The following is a 23,751-nucleotide window of genomic DNA, read 5'->3' on the forward strand; positions in this document are numbered from 1 at the left end:
CTATCTGCGTAACTTTAGTCGGCTAATCCTAACTGACAGAACTTTAGTACTTTAGTCGGCTAATCCTAACTGACAGAACTTTAGTTGCCTCAACCTAATCAGCGTTACTTTAGTTGCCTCAGCCTAACACACCTAACTTCAGTCGCATAAACCTATTTAACTTAAGTTGGCTAAACCTAACCTACATACCTTTAGTGGCCTAGACCTAATCTGCGTAACTTTAGTCGCCTCAGCCTCACCTACGTAACATTAGCTGCCTGAACCTAGGTAACTTTTCTTGCCTAAACCTTATCCATGTTACTTTAGTCGCCTAAGCATAATCTATGTAACTTAAGTTGCATAAACCTACATAACTTTAGTTGCCTAAACCTCACCTATGTAATTTTAGTTGCCTAAACCTATGTAACTTTATATTAAGTACATAACTTTAAATTAAGAACATGCCGTCATTTGCGGGTCACTAATTTGTTAGATATCACATGAACTGTTATATACAGAACATTAATCCGTTACACGTCACTGTTGTCACTTTAAAACATTTAAAACATTTAAAACATTTTTGGCTTTTAAAGTTTAAATGTTCATATTACATAACACATAATGAACTTAAAACACGTGTTAGTGGGTTCAGTTTTGTATTGACAGAGTGCTGACTCACTACAGTTTAGGATATGCCGTTTGTACTTTGTTCCTGTGTTTGCTCATCACTTCTTGTGGGTGGAGAAGTATCTAAAACCAACAGGAGAGTAAAACTCAAATAGGACAAATGGACAGCAACTCAGAGCCTCTTTAACTTTAACTGCTTAAACTTAACTTATATAACTTTAGTTGCCTAAACCTAACCTATGTAAGTTACACTTCTTATGGGTGGAGAAGTGTCTAAAACCAACAGGGGAGTAAAACTCAGATAAGACAAATGGACAGCATCTCGAAGCCTCTGTGGTTCAGACTGTTAACACAAGAAACAGCTTGGTTTATAGCAACATTATCTATTCATCAAGATCATGTATCATATTGTGCTCTTTATAACGGCTAACAGAGGGTAAAAGAACCACTGAAATGCTTGCATTTCTTTAAATAAATATTTTATTTGAAAATAAATACATTTTCTTAAAATAGAATCAATAACATTACAAAAGCTTTGGGGAAGTGGGAAAGGAGTAGGGGGCGGGGGGTGGGGGTGGGGGTTTACCCAAATGAATGATGTGTAATTTGGAACAAGGAGTACAATCTCACACGTTTATCTACCATCTTAAGACAAATTCCCACAATGTGTTGTACTGTACATTCTCAGCTGCTTTGTGGGAAAGTGGTGACGTCCCTCACGCTTGCTTTAACATGCAGTCTACTTGGTCTTAAAGCTTCAGGCCCTGCACTCGAAAACCATTGGTATACTCATACTGTATCTACACACTGGTTTGTAAAAAATGTAGGATATAATCTCTTGTCAACACATCAAAATCAGCCACTGATTTACATTTACATCTGACAATGTTTTTTTCGAAAGTACCTTAAATGTGTCTAGATCAACTTCACCTCTAGTCTACAGTACAAAGATACAATACACAAAAAAAGGCTGCGCTTATTGATATAGCAGTAATCAGAGGCCACTTTCTCACTAAGGCCAGAAGTATTTCCATTTCAACCACAAGCTTGTGAGTTTGTCTGGCTGCAGTTTTGCCAGGCATAAAGTGAACCGGAGCGTTAACTCGCAGCACTTTTCTGCCTTCATAACAGCGTTTCAATGCCCATTGTTTGACTCCAGAGCTCAGAGATGGCAGATCTCCAGAGAGACAGGGACAGCGGCACAGTTGTATTGGAACAGATTAACACAGTGCACTAGTGCAGCCCTGACCCCTCTGACAGCTCCACAAATAGCATTAGGAGTGCAGGAAGTTCTCTCTCGACCAGCCTGCAGCAGCAAAGCAGCAACCTTGACAAAAACCTAATTACCAACTGCGCAAAGAAAAAAAAAAAGCGCCACAGAACATGTCCGTTTTATAATTATTGAGTCATTGGAGAATGTGCAAGCCGACCTCAATTAAGACAAGCGTGTGAGAACATGTAATTTAAATCTAATCAGTAGAAAAGCAGCAGAGTAAGCTAATCTATGGCAAAAACAACAACTTTGCACGCTTTGTGCTTCTCCGCTCGCTCTTCCTGCTGAATGAAATCAATGCCACAGGTAGCAGATTTAAATAATGATTAAACTAAGTGCTGCCGGGGAGTGCTGTGTCCACACATTGTGTCCACACATAAAAAACTCTCCCCCCTCTCTCCCCGCACAGCCTCCAATCGCCTCCAGCACACAGGGCCATGGCTTAGGGAAGTGGACGCCATTCGATGGGTTTTGAATGCCTCGCTGCACTGACCACACACAGACATATACAAACAATGCACAAATGCAAATCCTGCAGTCACACACGTCTTTTTTTTTCTTTTTAAACCAATGCTGTTATAGAAAAAGAATCCCACCTCAGATCTGTTAACAACACCTTCGCCCTCTGACGGCTGCTTTTCTTGGATCTTGCAACAGGCCACAGTAATGGCATTTCTCACATGCTAAGAGGTTTCTTCCTCCTTGACAGTTCTTGCAGTTCTACGAACCCAAAATTAGCTCGCAATGAGCATCTAAATGTCTCAGATAATGCTTTGTTTAAGCCAATACTCTAAGCAATGCGCTACTTTGCCAATGATTCAATCACAGTTGATTAGCAGGGAACAGATGTGATACATTTAATGATTGCAGATTTAATCGGGAGTCAGGTAAATGACACTGAAAGCTAAAGAATCGATGTAGCACATTTCACCCAACCGATCCAAGATAAACCTGGTCGCATCGCCCAGGAATGCTGCACAACCTCCCTCTCCTGCTCTTCAAGGAAATTTCTTGTGGGAACTTGGTTTTGAAGAGCCAGCCTTCAATATGCACACAAATTGTCAGAAATGAAAATCTGTTCTTAATCCCTTCATCCTTGTACAAAGAAATTCAGAGGACTACCTTTTATAAATTTGTAAAACGTCTGCTACTATTTGAAGGTGTCATCAGAGATAAAATACATTTAGAGATGCCACAGAATCAAACAGACCCAGATGGAAAGTCTTTTCAGGCCTTCCCCCGTTGTGTTTTTTAAGTTTACAATTATCCCAAAGCCTTGGCAATGCAGGCACATGTGCTGAGGGGCCAGATGGGTACAGACAGAGCCCGCTGCATCAGGATGCCTCAATTTGGCCAAAGACGACAGATCTTACTGGCACCGGCTCAAAGAAGAAAAACCTGGTGCTTTTGCTGTGTTTTTCTCTCATTACAATTCTTCATCAACTCGCAGGCAGGTCAGTGTGAAGGCGTACTAAACACTGTCAAAAACACAGACACAGAAACACCCAAACAGAACAGAGAGATTGTCTCCTCTCGCTGTGCTACTGTGACCGCTCAGTCATTCTTTGGGGTGTCCAGTCTAAACAAACCCAACCAGCTTCCGGCCTCTTTCGCTCAACAGCTAACCGTGCTCGGCTGCTGTTTGCACACAAAGTCCGATATGAAGTCAAACTCGTTCTGTCCCAGGAAGAGCTCAGGTAGCTCCTGAACACGATCCAACCCAAACTCCAGCACCAGTGAAGTTAGAACCTCCTCGTCAATCAGATCCATGTCCATGCCGTTTAGTCCCAAAGGGCCACCGATGTGCTGCATGCCTGATAGCTGGGCCGGACCCACCCGGTACTGAGCACCGTTGGGCATGTGGTGGCCGTTGGCTGAGCTCAGAGGATGTCCATGATACTGAGTGTTGAGTTTCTGCAGGTGCATGCTGGCCATGAGCTGCTGAGAGGTGAGGTTACCAGGCAGGTACTGCTGCGGGTGTCCGCCCTGCTGCTGCTGCTGCTGCTGCTGCTGGGGGTGCATGTGATGGTGCTGCTGCTGCGGACCCTGGCCGTTGTATATCATGTTCCCAGACATCATCTGGTGGTGGTGGTTGGCCATGGGAGCTCCATTGACAGGGCCGGCCATCCCGCCCGGTCCCACCATGCCCTGCCGCTGCCTCATGGCAGCCTCCATGTTGTTTTGAGGATTCCTGCCATAGTGCATCACCTGGCCGTTGGGCAGAGCCCGCAGGCCGGGCTGGCCGTTGTGCTGCGGAGGTCCGTTCATACCCATCCTGAAGCCGTGGGTCATGGGCATCATCATGTGTTCAGCCATGGCCTCTATCGCCCTGAAAAACACACAACACATTAAATTAGATTTTTAATGCAACTTATTATCATAAAACCTAAATACACTTATAATACCCAGAATTTAAAGGAGTTATCCACCACTTTATGTGCAAAGTTCAGTTGACTCATAACGAGAAGTGCTCCTCAGCCTGTATAATGTCTTATGTGGCTCCAGAGGGAGCTTTCTTAAGTGTGTAAAATAATCTTGAAGCAAGCTGGGCAATATGGCAAAAATGAATCAAAAAAATGGGTATCACACACCTCCAGAATGCAGAAAAGTTCATTTATTTCGTCATCAATACAGAAAAAAGCTCAACACAGAGCGCTTTCGGCCATCCTGTGTTGAGCTTTTTTCTGTATTGATGACAAAATAAATTAACTTTTCTGCATTCTGGAGGTGTGCGATCCCCATTTTTTTGATTCATTTAAGGACTCTTTTTGGACAACGCACCCAGAGGTTTGATTGTAGTGGTCTTTCCCAAAATTGTTGCAATATGGCAAAAACAAAATTAATCAAATATTTTTTTTAGCTTTGGGAAAATTCACTATCATAATTTTTTCCCCCTCATTTTTGGGGTGCATATCTATGTTTCCAGGTTCCTAGTTACCCAGATCAATATTCTGTTGACACACATAAACCCCTATTGTGTTTGGCTCAAATTTGACCCTTTTGAAGAGCAAATATTTCAGAAATATTCTATCACATATTAAGCAAATACAGAGCTGGGAAACATCTTTTTCAGGTTCCCATTATGTGCTATGTAGAGCTGGGACAAATAGTACCTGAGAGCAGAGGACCCTTTGTCATGTTCCCATTATGTGCCATATACATTTGGGGACAGGATCCTGGGAACACAGGAATGACCACTATTTGTGCCTAAAACATGACTAAAACATACTTTTAAGAACCTTGTTTGTAAGACAGTTGAGCAATAGTGCAAGAACAAGATGCTTGAACTAAGAAGAGAATCTACTTCAGTAAAACTAATTCATCTGTTCCTGCTGTTTGTGTTCCTTGACAGAGCATTAGCCTGATATACACAGGCAGCTAGCTGGCTAGCGTTAGCTACGCAGCAGGTAGAGACAAACTGAGCAAAGTACAATCTGCACGCTGTTCAGTCGACTCCCATGGAGTTATTTTTCACTGTCCCCAAGCGTTAGCTCCAGGTACACAGAGCCAGAGAGAACACCTGGACTGTTGTTACTCCAGCAATCATCTACTGAATGTAACGTCTTTGTGCATTTTCAAATGATTCGATTTTCACAAACAAAATAGAATTAATTCAATTTATCGTCCAGCCATTGACTTTTTTAAGTGTGTGTTCTTTAATACAAGGTCTTTATTACAAAATGGAGGTGTTGGGTTTAAAGATGTGAGCATTTAGGAGAAAGAGAGGCTGTAACAAAAAAATAAATAAACACTATCCAGATGTATTATGGGAAATGTAGGATCCAGAGTTTTTGGACTTTGACCCATACTAGAGACTAAAAGTCAGGATATCTCGGTCCCTGCTTCAGTTTAGACTCGTGTGAGCAGGACTGGGCAATATATTAACATTATATTGATATCATTATATACGACTAGATATCTCATCTTAGATTTTTGATATATCGTAATAAGTGTTGTCTTTTCCTGGTTTTAAAGTCTGCTTCACTGTTAAGTAATGTCATTTTCTGAACTTACCAAACTGCTCTTGTTTGCCTTTACCTTCTCAGTCATTATATCCACATCACTGATGATTCATTAGCAAAATCCCATTGTGTAAATATTTTGTGAAAGCATCGCAATATCATTATTAAGGCATCTGGTCAAAAATATCATATTTGATTTTCTCCATGTCACCCAGCCCTACTTGCGAGTCTACCAACTGTATATTAGTGCAAAAATAAATAGCTGGAGTAACCCTTTAAAACCATAAAATAAACCTTCACTCTCTGTTGAAACTGCCCTCCCTCCTCCCCCAGTTTCTCTTTCTTTATTTGAACACTTCCGAAGTGTCCCTGTAAAAAAAGAAAGCCCATGTCAAAGCTCCAGAATTACACCATCAGTGAGTTACCGCTGGATATCACACCAACGAGGGAGGGCAGCAATACCCTTGCAGCCAAAAGGACGCAGAGGAATGCTCCTCCAGACCACACACACCTCTCCCCCTCCTCAGCACACACAGCACACAGCCTGTGTCTTCACACACTCATCACAAAAGATCTCCAATTAAGATTGCCTACACATGACAAACAGATCCTGCTCACTGCTGAAACTGCAATTTTCTATCAACGTGATTGGCTTATTAAAATTGATGACATTATTTTACCCTCTAAATGGGATGATCATAAAAAAGACATGCACAGCGAGTAGTGGAGCGAGTGTGTCTTTATGTCTGTGAAAAACAAAGACATTTCAGGCTTTTAAATCCCCCCAAAAAATGAACTCTGCTGGTGCCCCTGGCTGCTGGGAGCAATTGAAGCCTTAATAGTGCTGATAAAACAAGACACTTTGCCCAAGAGCCTAAATCCTCCTTTAAATTCTGCCTCTGTGTTCCCTCTGCAGATCTGGATTATCATTCAGCCAAATGCCACTTTGTAAATAGATAGTCTGAGGGAGGATCATAATAGCTGACATTATCACACAAGCATGAGACCTATTTTATTTTTTTATCCTCGGGGACTGTGCATGTGGGCTGTGTGGCTTCGATGCCATAAAACCGCCACTAATATAATAAAACAGGCAATATCGCTGCAAGTGCGCAAAGTGACAAGGTGAAATAGAATCAGCAGATCTAATCTGCGCGTTTTATTATTACGGAGAGAAATATAAAATAGTCCGCGGCACAAAGGCAAAGTGCTGCCACTACCTGTTTAAGGAGTAACAGAAGACGACACCTACCCGATGTATTAATGTCGAATCCGTACGAAGTTGGATCAGTGCCGGGGTTGTTCCAGCTGATGCTCCGGCTACATGCAGCCCTGCGGCGGATACAAACTCTGCGGCGTCTCGGCAGTCAGAGGAGTTTGTTTTCTGGGTCAACTCAGGGATTATATACATCTATAAAGCACAGAGAGAGGGAGAGAGAGATAGGGAGAGGAGGAGCTACCGTCCTCTCCGTCTCCTTTGTTGCCATTGGTCCTCCCCCTTAATCACTGTGCAAAGAAACATTCACTAACTAACGTTACCTCCACTGATCCACCGGAGCAGCAGAGCGCCGCGCAGCAGAGGCGCTGCGCTGTGGAGACCAGCCTCACACCATAATCCGTCATGATCCATACTCTGTTCACTGGAAGCTTTCTGTTTAAAGTGCATTAGGGAAGGATTCTTCAGGCACATCACGACCATTTCTGTAAGGACAAATATTAATTTAACAAGCATTAATACACACATGCCCCTCTTCTCCTTGTCAATGAATAATATAATCAGTTCATAAACACAGTGTAGAAGTTGCCCAAAATATACCAGCTTTCATGGACACTAGTTCACAGTTAATCATCTTACACCCTTTGTAATATTAGCCCATTATAATGTTCCTGCAGGGGTGTAACTGTGATTTCAAAGGTGAGGGGGCCACAGCAGCATAAGTACAGGCACACATCCTCAAAAAGGCTTTAGTTATTTGAGATAACCCGACAAAACATGACAGTGCTTGAAACATATCATCGCAAAAATATTTTATACAGCAAAATAAAGCAAAAAGTGATCAAATTAAACAATATATTGACGCACCCAGGTGAAAAATGGCAAAATAAAACCTTTTTTTTCTGTTTCCACTGTGAAAAGTTGTGGATGGTACCAATGTAACCGTTCTGTACCGTCCCCATGTTTGGTCCCCCCTCTGTTGGGGTACCTAGCACACAGATCTGGTACTAAAAGGTGGAGCTGTGAACACTGCAGTCTGATTGGTCAGTAGAGGACGGTCACTCTGCTCAGGGCTGAGTTGTGGCTGGATTTGAGGCTCATGTAACCACTGTTCATACTGTGGAGAGTTTTATTAGTAAACTGTAACTATAAAATGAAAGGATGTTTTGCTGCCTCTCACAGCAGCTGGAGTCTGAGAAAAAATAACTTCATCACTGGGCCGACTGACGGCAACTTTTAAGGTGGAATGTTTTTATGTTACTCAATGCATGAGTTGATGACGTGAATCCATCAGCACACCTTAAATTTCACTGTGACAACTTTGACCATCACTTTAGTTTTTATATGACACACACTTTTAGTAATGAGTGGATCCTCAAGAGTGTATATATATTAATTTCAACCGGTATGGAATGCATCCCAATCCTCAGTAGGATAAAAAAAAAAAGCAGTGCGGAGCATCGTTCCTGTGGGCTACAGTAACACTAAACCCCTGAGCTTGCCTGAGAAGGACAAACCTGCTATTTTTAAATATCCCATGGAGAGAGACTCTCACTGCAGCCTGTTTTGTTTTGAAAATGTGGGCGTGCAGCTTCGTTCTGTGGACGATAAATGAGGTGCAGACTTCCATCTGTGTCACCGCTGACGAGGAAATACAGTGAGTGCTGGACGGAGCAGTGAGTGACAACAACCCCGCCCACATTTAAGGGTACTGTTTGCGTTGGAAACACGAGGGTCTAGGTACCATGTCTGAAGGGTTACTTTTGGTTCCAAAGGTACCATACTGAAAGAGTTTGGTGTAAACAGGGCTCAATAGTGCCCTGATACTGGATACACAGGGCAGCTGTGGCTCAGGAGGTAGAGTTGGTCATCCACAGTTTGGAAGGTCAGCGGTCGATCCCCGGCTCCTCCAGTCCGCATGTTGAAGTATCCTTGAGCAAAATACGGACCCCCAAATTGCTCCCAATGGCTGCTCCATCAGTGTGTGAGTGTGTTAAACTATTGAGTAGCAGGTGGCACCTTGTATGGTAGCCTCGGCCATCAGTGTATGAATGTGTGAATGGGTGAATATGACTCGTAGTGTAAAAAGCGCTTTGAGTGGTCGAAAGAATAGAAAGGCAGGTCCATTTATCATATCTGCCCCAAACCTCAAAGCAATTTGAATATCAAAATATGCATTTATTATGACACTAGTGCCTAAAGGCCTGTCAATACAAAGGTGTCATAGGTAGAAATTTTACCTTATATGATGATATGACATCACATTGATTAAGAAACAATAAAGCTGATGCAATAAAGCAATCCATTCTCATTCAGAAGTCGACAAATATTGCCACTTGATCAGTGATTTCAGCGTCAGGCGCCAACGAAAACCAGGCATCCTTTTGTGGCAGGTGATACGTCACTGGAGGGTGTTAGTTTATGTAATTCAAGAAGCTGGAAAGCCCCTGTAGGGTGAGCTGGAGGGGGGTAGATGGCTCCAGCAACAATGGACTTTCACCCAGGAGCCTGATGTTTGCTTCCAATATTAATGTTAAGTCAAACCACGATGTTTTTTTTCAAAACCTAACCACAGGCTTTTGTTGTACAAGGTAAGAAATGTAAATATGAGGTGTTTTATTGACGTTGTTGGTGTATTGAGCAAAACTGTACATTTCCTGTGAAAACAGGAGCGTGTTTTGAAAAGACACAATGCATGTAACAGGTGCAAATTAGAACAGCATCCCAGCACGTCAACAACAGATGCACCCGGGACACCTAATGTGTCATGTGTAGATGTGAAAGTGTTTGACGAGCTGAGACAATGTGTTGAGTAAAGTGAAATGTGTAAAGTGAGAAGTAAAACGTATTTTATTTTTCATGTTAACGTGTAACAAAGTATGGCAAAACAGTTATTTTTTTAAATGTCTTTTAGACTTTTGGAGATGTATAAAAAATGAAATAAAAATCAAATGCAACAAACTCTGTGGAGCTCAGGGTTTCAAAATGTGTCTCCTCTGACATTGTTAAAACGAGACACTCTGAGCTTCACTATAATAGATGCTGCTGCCACTGTTAGAGATTGAAAAGAAGTCTTTGTGTTTGGAGTTTCACCTTTTTTTTTTTTCTTTTTTACATAACATCAGTTTTTGACTGTTTAAATACTGCCGTCTGAAGAGAGCAGAGGACGTGTCCCATGTGCCCCCTGCTAAATAACGCCCCTGAAAACACCACAATGCAACCCAAAGAGAGGGGTACACACAAATGAGAGGTCAAAGAACAGTGCAGACATTAAATCTGACTTTTTAAGATATATTTTTTGTGGAATACAGTAACGAGTGTTTTAAATAAATAGAAAAACAACAGTAAGTCAAATTTATGAAATAAACCCTTGGTGAATCTGGGCCCTGGGTCAATTTATTATGCATTTATTCTGTGGCTGCCGACAGTAGCTGTTGTTTAGCAAGAGCAATAGTCTCACCTTATGCCATATACTTGCTTTTTAACCATGCATTTGTGTAGATGACTGGCTGCATCATGAATGGAATTCTTCACATACTTGCACGTGTACTACGTACTATGTAGTATGTTTCCCCCTAGGCTTCCACTAGACATCAGAGAGCTTAGACCATATAAAACTTCCAGATTTGCATGATGTAAACAGTAAGCTGGTTACTACCTTGTACATTCTGAGATCAGCATGGATCACAGCAGTAAGAGTGACAGCAGTGTCATTATATGGTACGTGTAAAGCTTGACAATGTTAAGTTTCTTTCTCTCATTCATGCCAACCTTGCTCCAATCCTTTATTTAACATCTGTGGACGTGCACAACCAAGGCTCCAAATGGACGCCATCGTGTGCATGTAAACACATAGTTAAAAGCAAGTATATCTCCGGCTTTAAAGTTACAGGTAGTTTCTGTCATATAGGAGACATTAAGTTCGACTTGTGGTTTCACTGTGTGCTCTGTAAAAACGTATCATGACTTTATAATGTCCATGTTTTCTGATTTAAAGAACGTAGGCCTATTTATTTTAAGTCTGAACTTCCCACGAGTGTGAACAAGTACACTGTATAGGGTTGTTGGTCTTGCTTGACATCGGAGGGGTCAATGTTTTATTAAATAATGGATTGACTAGTTTATTATCTTTTGCCTCATTTGCACTGGTCAAAATGACAACATACAGTTCGGCCCATCTGTCAGTGGAAACCCTGAAATACAACTCACTGAAGTCTGTGTTAAAAACATGATACCATGTTCTTTGCAGCATGATGGAACCCAAACCACCTCCATCCCACTCCTTTTGTTATGGTCTCCCTCCCTGTGTGGAGCAAGTCAAACCCCCTCAGCAGGAGCTTGGTATGTATTCCTGTTGACACACACACACACACACACACACACACCCTCTGCTGCAGAGGAATGTGTCCTATTTTTGGGCCCCTAAAGTCAGCCAGACTTCCAACCTCTTTCTAATGCACGATTCACTTGACCATTGTGTTGTTTTTCTCTCTCTTTTGGGAGGACTCTGAGTTTTGATCTGCAGCTACAGCCTCCTCCATTTATTTACAAGGAGTGGTTGTTCTCAGCAGAGACGAATGCATTGTTAGAGTCAGACTTATGTTGCTTTTTCTACAAAATACGGCTGCAACTCTGAATTCATGATTTTTTGGCATGAGGATTTTCAGTGGTGGAAGGCAAGTTCCAGTTCGAGAAGTTATTTACTTTTACATGTACTCAAGTTCTGTAATTGGGTGCAATTTAAGGCTACTTGTACATAAATATTAAGCACCTCATTTCCTGTCTTTATGCTAGACAAAGCTAACTGGCTGCCTGCTATACCTTAATATTTATTTTACAGAGAGAATGATATCAATTTTCTCATCCATCTCTCGACAAGAAAATACAAATCAAGAGACGCATATTTCTCAAAGTGTCAATATTTTCCTTTAAATGAGTGGTATGTGAAATTAATTGCATATCTATGATTTAGAGTCTAGTGTGGGATTGTTTGCATATGGTTCTCAATATGGAGGGGGCTGAGCTAGCGGCTAACAGTGGTGCTAACTCCATAAACAGCACTAATATGGCAGATAGAGGTAATGTTGTTAACTTGAGGGGGACAGGAGGGTGGGCGCTATGCTTCTGTGACCATGCCATCCCGATATAATTGATAACTGCCGTATGAACGCAGGGCAAAGCTAGCCTTTGGGACACACTCACAGTGCCTCACATGCATGCGCAGATAGACTGGCTACACAACAAAGAACAGAGAGGCACGGATTACAACCATAGATGTACAAAGAGGACTGGATTGAGCGTTAGAGGCAGGGCATGTTCATTTCTGTACAAGTTGCTCAGTGGTGCATGAAGCCAAAAAAGTGGACTTTTGGTGTAAAATTACCCAGATCTTCCACATCTTTGAGCCTATAGAGACTTTCAGCCAGATAAGCAGCTAATTGCCACCAACCTAGCAGCTAACTTCTAAATCGGGCTGAAATTATTTAATCATTTAGCTATTCTCGACGTTTGAAATGTTATCAGGCCAAATAGATCTAATCCCAGTGGTGGAACGAGTCATTTTGATTTTGCGGGGGTTGTAATGCTCAAAAAAAATGTATCCATTGATTTACAGACATAAAACCCTGAAATGAGTTTGCATTTTAGCCCCCCGATTCCCTCGTCTTGAAGTCAACAGGTTTTTAAGAGACTTTCACATTTTGTTGTATGACAGAAAATTCGTCAGTAAATACCCAACTGTGAATTTTTAATCCTCCAGTGTTTTTAAAAAAGATGGTTGCTAACAGGTGGCCTAATAAGACTACTGAGCGTTAACACACCAAACACAGCTTTACAGCCTTGTTGTGGTGGTGACGGTGAAGTCATGCGACCGTAGTGTAGTTTGTTTAGCCTAATGTTAGCTATTGTTGCAGTTATGCTTCAGAAATTATAAAAAGGGTTTTGTTAGTGAAGATTATCTTGATGAACAAAACGTGCAAGTATCATAAACCTCTGTTTGCCACAGAACTTATTTTCTGCAATAATCCAAAATCCAATGAAAAAATCCCATCAGCTTTTTGTTGAGGGAACCAGGCAAGTGTTAACTGACTCAAGATGCCGGCGAGTGTTCCATTCTAGTTCTCTTGGACCTTAGCTCCGCATTTGACATGGTAGACCATGACATTTTAATTGACAGGTTAGAGAAGTGGGCAGGAATCACTGACGTGGCCCTGAATTGGTTCAGGTCTTACCTTTTTAACAGATACTCTTCGGTATCTATAGCTGGCTCTGTTTCTTCCCCCACTAATGTCTCCTATGGTGTCCCCCAGGGGTCGATCCTGGGCCCTATTATCTTTTCTATTTACATGCTCCCTCTAGGTGACATCATCCGTAAATACAACATCCATTGTCATTGTTATGCAGACGACACACAGTTGTATATCCCAATCAATCCCGGTGATCAGTCTAATATAGCAGCCCTCCACAACTGCATCACAGAAATAAAATACTGGATGTCAGACAATTTTCTCCAACTCAGTCAGTCAAAATCCGATGACATTGTTATAGGTCCATCCTCAACAAGAAAACTAATTTTGGAAAGCCTTGGCGATTTAACACCTCTTGTAAAACCCTCAGCCAGAAACCTCGGCGTCATTTTTGACCAGGACTTGAACTTTGAACTTCATGTAAAAAAAGTGGTCCAGACATGTTTTTATCATTTGAGAAACATAGCCAAAGTCAGGTCTTTTATCTCAGCCACAGATTTGGAGAAACTCATCCATGCTTTTATTTCTTCACGCTTCGACTATTGTAATAGCTTATATACCTGTCTCAGCCAGAAATCACTTCACCATCTACAGTTAGTACAAAATGCTGCTTCTCGGCTTTTAACTAGGTCTAAAAAATGTGACCACATCACCCCTGTTTTAGCATCCCTGCACTGGCTGCCTGTTCATTTTAGGATTGATTTTGATTGATTTTTAAGGCCAGACTTGGGCTAGCCCCTGCCTATATTTCAGACCTTTTATCCACCAGCTCACAGTCTGAGATCCGCTAATAAGGCCCTGCTAGCTGTTCCAATGTCTAGGCTGAAAACAAAAGGCGACAGGGCCTTTGCAATCAGGGCCCCCAGACTCTGAAACGATTTGCCTGAGGAAATCAGGTTTTCAGAGTCTGTTCCTCATTTTACATCACTCCTCAAGACACACTTTTACAGGAAGGCTTTTATGAAGTAATGTTTAAGTTGATGTAATGTTTAATTTGTATGTATTTTGTGTTGATATTGAGTGTGTGCTGATATTTTATGCTGTAAAGCACTTTGTTATTTATATTGAAAAGTGCTATACAAATAAAGTTATTATTATTATTATTATTATCATTATTATTAACTTTCGTGCTGGCCTACAAATAGAGGTCATCCTTTGCAGCACTCTATTGCTTTCACCATGTAAGTCAACGGGAGGAAGTCTTTTTGGACCAAATGACATCACGTGCCGGACCTGGAAGTTGTACTTATATGGTATGGCCACAATGTCAAATTGGCTTCAAAGCCTGGGACTTTACCCGAGGGCTTGATTACAACACACATAGCCCTTTTCCACCAAATTAGCTCTGGTTTTTTAACCGGTTGTGCTCAGGATTCTTGGAACTTTGGTGCTATCTCGTGGGTGTTGCGCAATGGACAACAGAAGTAATCAGCAGTAGCAAAAACCCAACTATTAATGAAACAATTGCACACTCTTTTTGGTCTGACAGTTTGTCACTTGACTTCTCCGTTGTTGAATCCCTATCCTCTTTTTCCAATCTGTAAAGTACGATACACCCACTGATGCCGTCAGGTCAAGGAAAACCTGTTTTTCTTTCTTTTCATTCCAGCTGAGAACCTACTTTTTGGGTTTTGAACCAGTTTATTTTTGGTATAGATGTTCTGAACACTTAAAAATTAGGTGCAGTATCTCCATGTTGGTGGAAAGGGGTAACAGAGATAAGGTGACTTCATACTCTGCTCAGGAAGCCGTTACTCTACTATGTGTTTGCATAGCAAATATGGATTTGCTGCCGTAACATTGCTTTGAATGTTGCATACAGAGCCTTTAAGTCTACCTTTAAAATGCACCTGTAATGTAAATTGTCCTTTCCTAGATGCCATATGACAACACATCAGTCATTCGCGCACTGCTTTGTTGAACGCTGTCAAGTGCTGTTAGACATGGCTGCATGTGATAATGTGACAACCCTTCAGACTACTCTGCTTATTTGACCTCATCTGCTTGTCTGGGAATTACTTGCTGCTCCAAGTGAGATAGAAAATGTGTTCTGACAGTTAACCAATGAAACTGTTACCCTTGGTTATTGATCATTACTCATAAGCTGCGCTCCATATCATGACTCAGTGGTCCTACATACTAATCTTCTGCAGCCTTAAGAGACTATTATTGTGTGTTTGGACCATTTGCCACATTATGTAATGACCACAGTTTCAATGCAAAGGTAGGAGGACAGATTGGATGTAATTTGTTTATGTGCAACTGCTAGAACAAAGACAGCAGCACTGATTCACCTTCTCTCTGCGTGTTTGTCCCTCTCTGTCTTTCTATTAAGCCTACTCATTTTCTAGTTTTACCCCCCTCACACCGTATACGTCCAGGGTCCTGGTTTCATATTACTCACTGCCTCTTGCTCTCTGTTCTCCCCGCCCCCGCAGCCCACTTTGTCCATTCACACTGTCTCTACTTTGAATGCTTATTCCAATAAGGGCTTTATGTATTGTCACAACATGATTAATGCAGTTTTGGCAAAAGGCAATTATTGCCAGCAGAAGGGCAGAGTCACACACGAGGTAATCACAACAGACCACCGCTGGAGCTGCAGCCCCCGCTCTGCCACTTGCCCTCATCCAGACAGAGAGCACAGCAAAATAGATTTGTAAAAAGGTCATTGGAATAAATTGCCTCTTAGGTACAGTAAAATGTGTTTCTATGTGTCCTCCGGCGGCTTAAACTGCCTCTCAAGTCAGTGAGCCGTATGAGCGGCATATTTATTAGACGGTCTGTTTATGACATTTATGATAAATAAGAAGATTATGGGTGTTTTCACATTTGTTTATGCATCAGGAACTCCTTAAGTGCATCAATGAGGATATATTTTATTACTCTATTGTGTAGGTAACACATCAGTGACAGTGAGGCACTAATAAGCTGGTGTGTTGACTCGGGTTCAATGTCTTGAATGATATTCACATAAGATGTTTGTGAAAAACAGATAGGAGGCTGAAATCCTTAAATTAATGTTATGAATTATTGGCTGAAGTGCTCTTTAAAGAGGAATCTTTATTTTATATGTCCAACAAACACTAACCCTAATCACACACATTCACTTCATATGGTATAGACAATGCACTGTCATGGCTAAACAACAGAACAGGTTATTTTCCACTGACCTCCAAACATGATGGTCATCGTTGCAAAAATAAACTAGGTGGTTGGGTTTAGTAAAACATCATACTTTGGGTTTAGATACGTATTTTTGTTACTAATGTAAAATAACGTAGGCCTATTTCATGTAACAGACGCAACATACTGTACATCATGCTTAATATGTCACATCACATATGTCATTAGCGTGGTATACTACTCATACTAGCACACTGTGCTACACTGTTATTAGTAGAAGTCAACATTGAATTTGGGCCACAAATTCCTGGGTGAAAAGTCCTGTGCCCGTTTGACCAATCCACCATCCACTTCTCCCACCCCATACAACATTACACAGGCTTTTTTGCTTTTCATACTACGTCACTTCACCTCATGTCCCGCTCCTTTGATAATTACTTTGGCCACTAGAGGGTGCTGCCTTACGATAAGCATAAGTATTGGTTTGTAATAAGCTCTTCACGTAGTCAACCTAAATGCCCATCTTTCGGTGAGAGTGACCAGGTTGCGTCATTGCATTTGGTCGTGTGTTGGTTAAAAATACTGTGAAGTGACAAAATAACACACTACGTTTAAGAAACTCAATGTAACAAAGTTGGGTTCAATTTAAGGCAAGTTAAGAAACGGCGTTCATGTTTTCCTAATTTCCATTTCATCAGCACCAAGTCGTATATTCCAGAGCTTTCCAGGGAAAAAAAATAGAGTTACCCAGTCATGATTACAACTTGGATGAAGACCATTTACACAATTACAAGTCACAAACTGCTCACAGCGATATCAACAGAACCTTTTAAAGACATTACTGAGGTCACCTAAACAAGAGGAACACTAGTAGCTCTGTAAGATATACAGACATATACATATACAAATATTGAGACCATCGTGGGACACTGAAGTGCAACAGAAACTATGATTCAACCCTGATTGATGTACCATATATTTGACTCAGAAGTAGGACAGTCATTGTTTTGCAAATCAAATGTAAGTCTTTAGACTTTGCACTCAAGTCCAAAGTCAAGGAGTTTCAAGTCCTAAACAAGTCACAATGCGCTCTTCACCCAATGTATTCCATTTTAACAATGGCATAATGTATAATGAATAATTTATAAAAATGTATATTTGTTAAAACAAGTTTGTTGGAAGTTGTTGCTTCTCTGTAAATCTTTTCCAACTGGCACTTAGTAACTTAACGTTGGGTCTTCATGGTTCTCTGTTGCAGCTTCGTTGGATGCTGTTGGATTCAGACAAATTGAATCTATTGAATTAAGTGTCGACTTGCTGGGAAAGAATGGCGCTAATGTAACTTGTTTTAGTTAATAAAGGGAAATGAATTGATTTGTGACACACTTTTTTAATAACATACTTTTTAATCTTTGGGTTTGGGGAAAGGTATCAATTGTTTTCAAGTCAAAAGGCTCAAGTCCAAGTGAAGTCATGAATCACTGGTGTTTAAGTCCAAGTCGGGTTGCAGGTCTTTCTTTTTATTTTGTCAAGTCGAGTATAAAGTCATCAAATTTGTAAGTCATGTGGCATTGGAATCGCAGGCATAAAAATGTTATGAATCAAACTGCATCCTCCCCATCATATAAAAACATCAATAAAAATGACAATATGAGCATTATATAAGAGATGTTATGTATTATCTAACCACATTGTTCACCTCCCTGTCCAACAATAGAGGGGGCCTCCTTTCTCCTTTGCTTTCCCTCCTCTTGCTCTCCACAGTGGGGAGGGGCGTCCCACCTGCTGCTCCAGGTAGTAGAAACAGGAGCATATGTTGTTTTATTAGTCTGTGTTTGTGTGTGTGCAACCACGTGCGTTCATGCATGTGTGCTTGAGGTGCTGTTGCTCTCTTAATGTCTGTGTTTGCATGGGAGGGGGAGGGCCGCCTCTCAGATTCCTGGGTCTCTTGGTGTGAGCTGTGTTGTGCTCCAGCAGTTCCATTTGGCCAACAACACACATACACCCCGTCCCTCCCCGCCACAAGCGCTCTAACCCCCATTAGAAAACCTTTACAAGTACCGCCTGCCAAGATCAGGTCTGATCATGTTAACTCTTTGCTTATTAGATGATATAAATGGGACTGGCAGTAACACAATGCAACTGAACAAAGCTGCAACAGGAAACTGGTGTAATAGTGGTTACGTCTCAAACGACTTCCCTTTTCAGAGTAAGAGACACAACGTCAGATCTCCACCTCAGTGAGTTGGGCCTATTTCATCAGACATGAGGATAAAATTGTTACATGCACGTCGTAGTTATGATGAATTCACTTTGATTTTCTTGTGTATTTGTTGTACACAAATGACTGTATGATGTTTAAATTCGCTGATGACACAACAGTAGTGGGCTTTTATTTTCAGATGATAATGAAACAGCTTACAGGAGTTTTTTCTGCCGCCAAACACGGTTATTTTAAGCCCAAACATGATCTTCTCCTAATTATAACCAAGTGGTTTTTGTTCCTAAACATAACCACGCCATCAACACAGCCTTCAAGATATGTTCAGGTTTCTGGCGATTAGGTTGACTAACCTCAAGAAAGCACACCTAAGCCTTTTCTTTTTAGGACAAATAAAAAAAATGTGGCATATCAACGGATGGTTTGTTGCAGTTTTATAGAGCAGCAGTGGAGAGCATCCTTACCTATGCATTAACTATGTGCTTTGGCAACATGTCAGCTGAGAATAGGAGACAGCTGGACAGTGTGGTGTGCACTGCATCCACAATTACCTAATGGAAAGCTATAAGACTAGGCTACAAAAAAACGCTCTCACCCATCTTACAACCATTTTAATTTCCGTTCTTCACACGAAAGGTTAAGAAGCCTTAAGATCAGAGCGTCCAGGTTCCATAAGAGGACATGTCCTCAAGCTGTCCACCCCCTTAACTTAAGATTACATACATAGCATGGCAGGCCACTCTGCAGGTTAAATGATTGTGCAATAGGGCAGATGTTTTAAATGCACTTGATGCAATTTATCTAGAGGATCATTTGATGTGCTGCTAAGTTCTCTATTGGTGCTAGTGTTTGTATATATGGTGCTCTTATGTGTTGGATCTGATTTTACCCATTTGTTTTAAGCTTTAATGATTATTTTATGGGTACAGATAGTACTAGGGATGCATGATATTGGATTTTTTGCTGATATCCGATATGCCAATGATCAATTTGACTGATAAGCGATACCACTATCGATATGTCCACTTTTTTCCCCCACATAATTTCAGGTCTCGTCTGTGGAATTAAGATGATATTATACATGCATACTGTTTTTGTGATGGCCCACCAGCAGACGGAGACATGAAATAGACTGCTTTTGAATGTATGTACTATGTCGGCTGATTCTATAGCCAATATCGGCCGATACTGATGTTGAGCCCGGTCTCACTCCGAAGTCGTCGACATCTGGCGCTTGGGCAGTAGCCATGTTTCCATCAGCCTGTTTAGATGCGCATCTAGAAGTATCACATCGGAAAATTATGATGGAAACGCCAAAATTTGATTGCCCCTGATTCGCACAAGTAAAATACGCTCACTTTAGCCGGGTTTTGGTTGATTCGAAAAAATGTTGATTCGCAAAACGGGGGATGGAAACAGTTATGTTCAAATTAAGTCTGACATAGCGCACCTCTCTCCATGGTGATATCCACACTCCGGGTCGGGAAGGCGGTAATACATTTACAAGCTGGTTGCCAACCGCCAGAAAATGTAGAAGAAGAAGAATGCGAGACTTGTTTTGTTTCCGGTTCCGCGGAAAACTCGCGCGAGTTTGTAGTTTTCACCAAAGTCCGTACATTTAACGGAAACACACAGGATTCGTATTTCTTTTAATGCACATTTCCCAATGATTCGAATCACTTTTGGATGGAAACATAGCTAGTGACTTGCAGCGTCAGAAACCAATGAAAAAAAGGTGTCCTTTAATGACGGCATGATGCGCGGCCGGATACCGTTAGAGTTTAACAGCGCCCAGTGGTGTCAGAGGGAAACACAGTGGGACAAGGATGAAAGTTAAGGTGGCGAAAGTCCACCTGGGGCAAGCAGGAGGGGTGGTGGATGGGTCCAACAAACACTAACTTTCACCAAGAGAGCGGTGTTTGCGTCCCGTAAGATTCTAAAGCCAAACCCTGTTCTTTTTTCCTAAACCCAACCACGTGTTTTTGTTGCTGAAGGAAAAAAAACATCAAAGTACCGACATAGTGCTTTTATTTTGAAAAAGACTGTATGTAAACGTCAAATTTCGGTGAAAATTGATGTATATCTTGAAAGAAGACAATGCGTGTAACAGGCAGAACTTGACACGGCGTCCCAGAACGTCAACAACAAACGCACCCAGGGTACCTTGCATGTCGTATGTGGGCATGGAAACCAAACGTCAATATGTGACGAGGTCGGAGTGAGAATGTGTTGCGATGACGGGCCGATATTGTCATGCATCCCTAGATAGTACCTGCTGTGTTGTAAAGGGTCATTTGACTCAAAATTACAACTAAAATCTAGATAGTTCTACTTTATGTTGTCCAGGTTTTGAAATATTAATCCTATAAATGTCTGGGGTTTCCCTTCAGTACAGTGGATGTGAATGGAATCTTGTTTGTGATGCTTTCTCTTCCCAGACACCGTGTCCCAGTTAGATCCTCAGAATACTCAGTCAACAGTTTCATAGTAACTGTTTCTCTCGTAAAAAGCAATTCTACTGAAAACTGTTGACAGCGAGGTGGATTATCAGGAGAAACCGGAACACTGGAAGCGAGTTACAGTTGACTTTCTGCAGTAGCCTTGGGCTGGATTCATAAAAATTGATTTGCACCATAAGGGATTAGTGACGCCGTCAGTTACAGATAAATTTGCAAGTCCTACAGGGCTCTCACATGCTGATGTATGGGTTGCAAGTGTGACATTTGTTTTGATCAGTGAAATTTGTCAAAATGAGCAACAGGGAGTGATCTCTCTGCAAATCGCAGCTTGGTGAAACGTCACGTAAACCAGAAAAACGCTTCAGTGGATAAGACACGATTCCTCAGCACAGCCATGTGTGTGTGTGTGTGTAACCTGGTTCGTAATCTGCTTTTTAAATGTGTATGATAAAGACTGCAGACAGTATGGCTATGACAGCTGAGCGGTGGGATAAAAGGAAAAATCATTCTTCACAGCTATGCATTCTCAGTCAAAATACTGACACAGATATAAAGTCACTTCCTAAAGTCAGTTCCCCCAACATGTGACTGTCTAACATTCAGGCATATTTGTGCTGTACGGAAAAACGTACTGTCACTGAAGCAGATTTTGGGTTTCTAATACTACCTGCACAGCTAAATGCCACTTGAGGTGAAATAAGTTTAATGTAATGTGGATGGACAGAGCCTTAATGATAGTAGCCAGAAAAACAACTGACATTATGAGCCTGTGCTGTGCTCAAAAGCCTAAAATTACCTGCGTTTATATTTTACTGACAAGCCCCCTTTTTGCAGTCACACAGGTCATGACTGACCTTTAATAGAAGCAAAGATGGAAGTAGCGTGATGCTGTTATATCACCACCAACAGTCATAGGAATGAGGTTAGGTTGGGTGTACAAATCATGGGATGGCAACAGCAGAGATCAGGTTCTTTGTCTGTCTCCTACCAACAGTCAACAAAAACACCAATTGATATTTTTGGTAACACGCTAATTTGCTTTCTTTCCAAGATTTACGGCAGCAAACCAATTCCATCGTCATGTTTGTACTTCAAGTGTTGAGCTAGAGAGGAGGCGATTAGCAACTGCTTGTTGGTAAAAAGTTATTCTAGGCTACAACAAGTAATTCTCCCTAAAAGCACAAACTAACCCTTTCCTATTTCTTTTGTTTGTCAATTAAAGTTCCAGTGTGAAGAATTTAGGGGGACATATTGGCAGAAATGGAATATAATATAATAAGTGTCTTTTCATTAGTTTATAATCACCTGAAACTAGGAATTGAGTCATTTATATCTACACATGGAGCTGGTTTTACACTAAGTCCGCTGTGCTGTTTTACAGTAGCCCAGGATGGACAATCCAAACACTGGCTTTAGATAGGGCCATTCACGCTTCTGCGTCAGCCACCATAGTTCTTCTACATGCTTGGCACATGGGAGAAGTTTCAGTTGGTTGCAATCTGCAAACCTTACACTAAATCCTTGACACTAGACCTTTAAACAAACACAATGTATTGTTTTCATTTTTGAACTTTTAAGTTTGGACAGAGCCAGACTGTTACACCACTCCCTGTCCTAATAACCATTTTCTCATATGAACTCCGGACATTGTCAAAAGAATCAGGAGGTGTTCTTACTCACTGGAAATACTCGGTTTGGTTAGGCAGGCAGTGGTGCCTAGGTACACAACCTTAGCCTGGTGAAACCATCCTCATCTCTGAGCTCATATTCTATTTCGCTCTGCAGATCAGTCTGGCCATGCAATCATAAAGGCGCATTCTGGCGGCGCATTCTGGCATCGGTTAAAGCTTACCGGGCCAATCACAACCGTTTATTACTTTGGGGCGGGCGTGTCATCAGAAGAGGAGGGACAGGGAGTGGAGTGAATGCATTTCGTAAACAACCAACATGGCTACTGATTTTGAAACTGTGATGGTAAATGTGTTGAACCAACTGGAATGTACATTTTCTTTGAAAGCAGAACAAACAGCTGCACTGAAAGCTTTTATTGAAAAAAAGTATGTGTTTGCCGTCCTTCCTACGGGGTTTGGTAAAAGTTTCATTTACCAACTGGCTCCGTTGATCTGGAAAAAGATGGGACTCTGTGAAAACCCAGTGGCTATTGTTGTGTCTCCGCTAGTTGCTCTCATGGAGGAGCAGGTCAGGGAAGCGACCAAGCTGGGAATCACAGCCATGCAACTCAGAGTCCACAGTGAGGAGGAAATCTGCAAAGATGGCAACACTCTTTCCCAGACATCGTCACAGCTCATGTCCGCTGCAGCTTGCTGGTCTGTTTACAGTGGCGTTGTGCTAGCCTACGTCACACGTTTCGTTTACTCTGATTGGTTTTCCATCTTTCCAATTGCGTGAAGGGGCACTACAGCCATTGATACCGCCCCTCGGGAATAGAGAAAATGTACACTCCGTGTCCAGACCCATTTGCGTTTTGCAAATTGGGTCTGGACACGCCAGGCTAACACAACCTGGTCTCACTCTAAAGATGTCGAAATCCGGCTCTTGGACAGTGACTTCCAGCATCAGTCACTGACGAAAAAAGCCATTGTGTAACGTCAGCACGATACGTGGCTGGTCACCATTATAGTT

General features: G+C 41.6%; 2 protein-coding genes across 2 annotated transcripts in view; both read right to left on the minus strand.

Moving 5' to 3' along the window:
- rpl15 (ribosomal protein L15) overlaps positions 1-23,751 on the minus strand; it is a 993,591-nt gene that overhangs the window by 439,493 nt on the left and 530,347 nt on the right. The gene's annotated exons all lie outside the window — the stretch shown is intronic.
- On the minus strand, positions 1,069-7,254 carry cited4a (Cbp/p300-interacting transactivator, with Glu/Asp-rich carboxy-terminal domain, 4a). The gene is made up of 2 exons (XM_050034661.1): positions 7,094-7,254; positions 1,069-4,208 (listed from the first exon to the last, which is right to left on the minus strand). Exon 2 carries the CDS (start codon positions 4,193-4,195, stop codon positions 3,494-3,496), a length of 702 nt encoding a protein of 233 aa, XP_049890618.1. The 5' UTR covers positions 4,196-4,208; positions 7,094-7,254; the 3' UTR covers positions 1,069-3,493.

The sequence above is a fragment of the Epinephelus moara genome, chromosome 22 (genome assembly GCF_006386435.1).
Source record: "Epinephelus moara isolate mb chromosome 22, YSFRI_EMoa_1.0, whole genome shotgun sequence".
NCBI classification, from domain to species: Eukaryota; Metazoa; Chordata; class Actinopteri; order Perciformes; family Serranidae; genus Epinephelus; species Epinephelus moara.

Bases quoted from the DNA above. Each gene is read 5' to 3' on its own strand.
- cited4a (XM_050034661.1), bottom strand. From the start codon at position 4,195: ATGGCTGAACACATGATGATGCCCATGACCCACGGCTTCAGGATGGGT.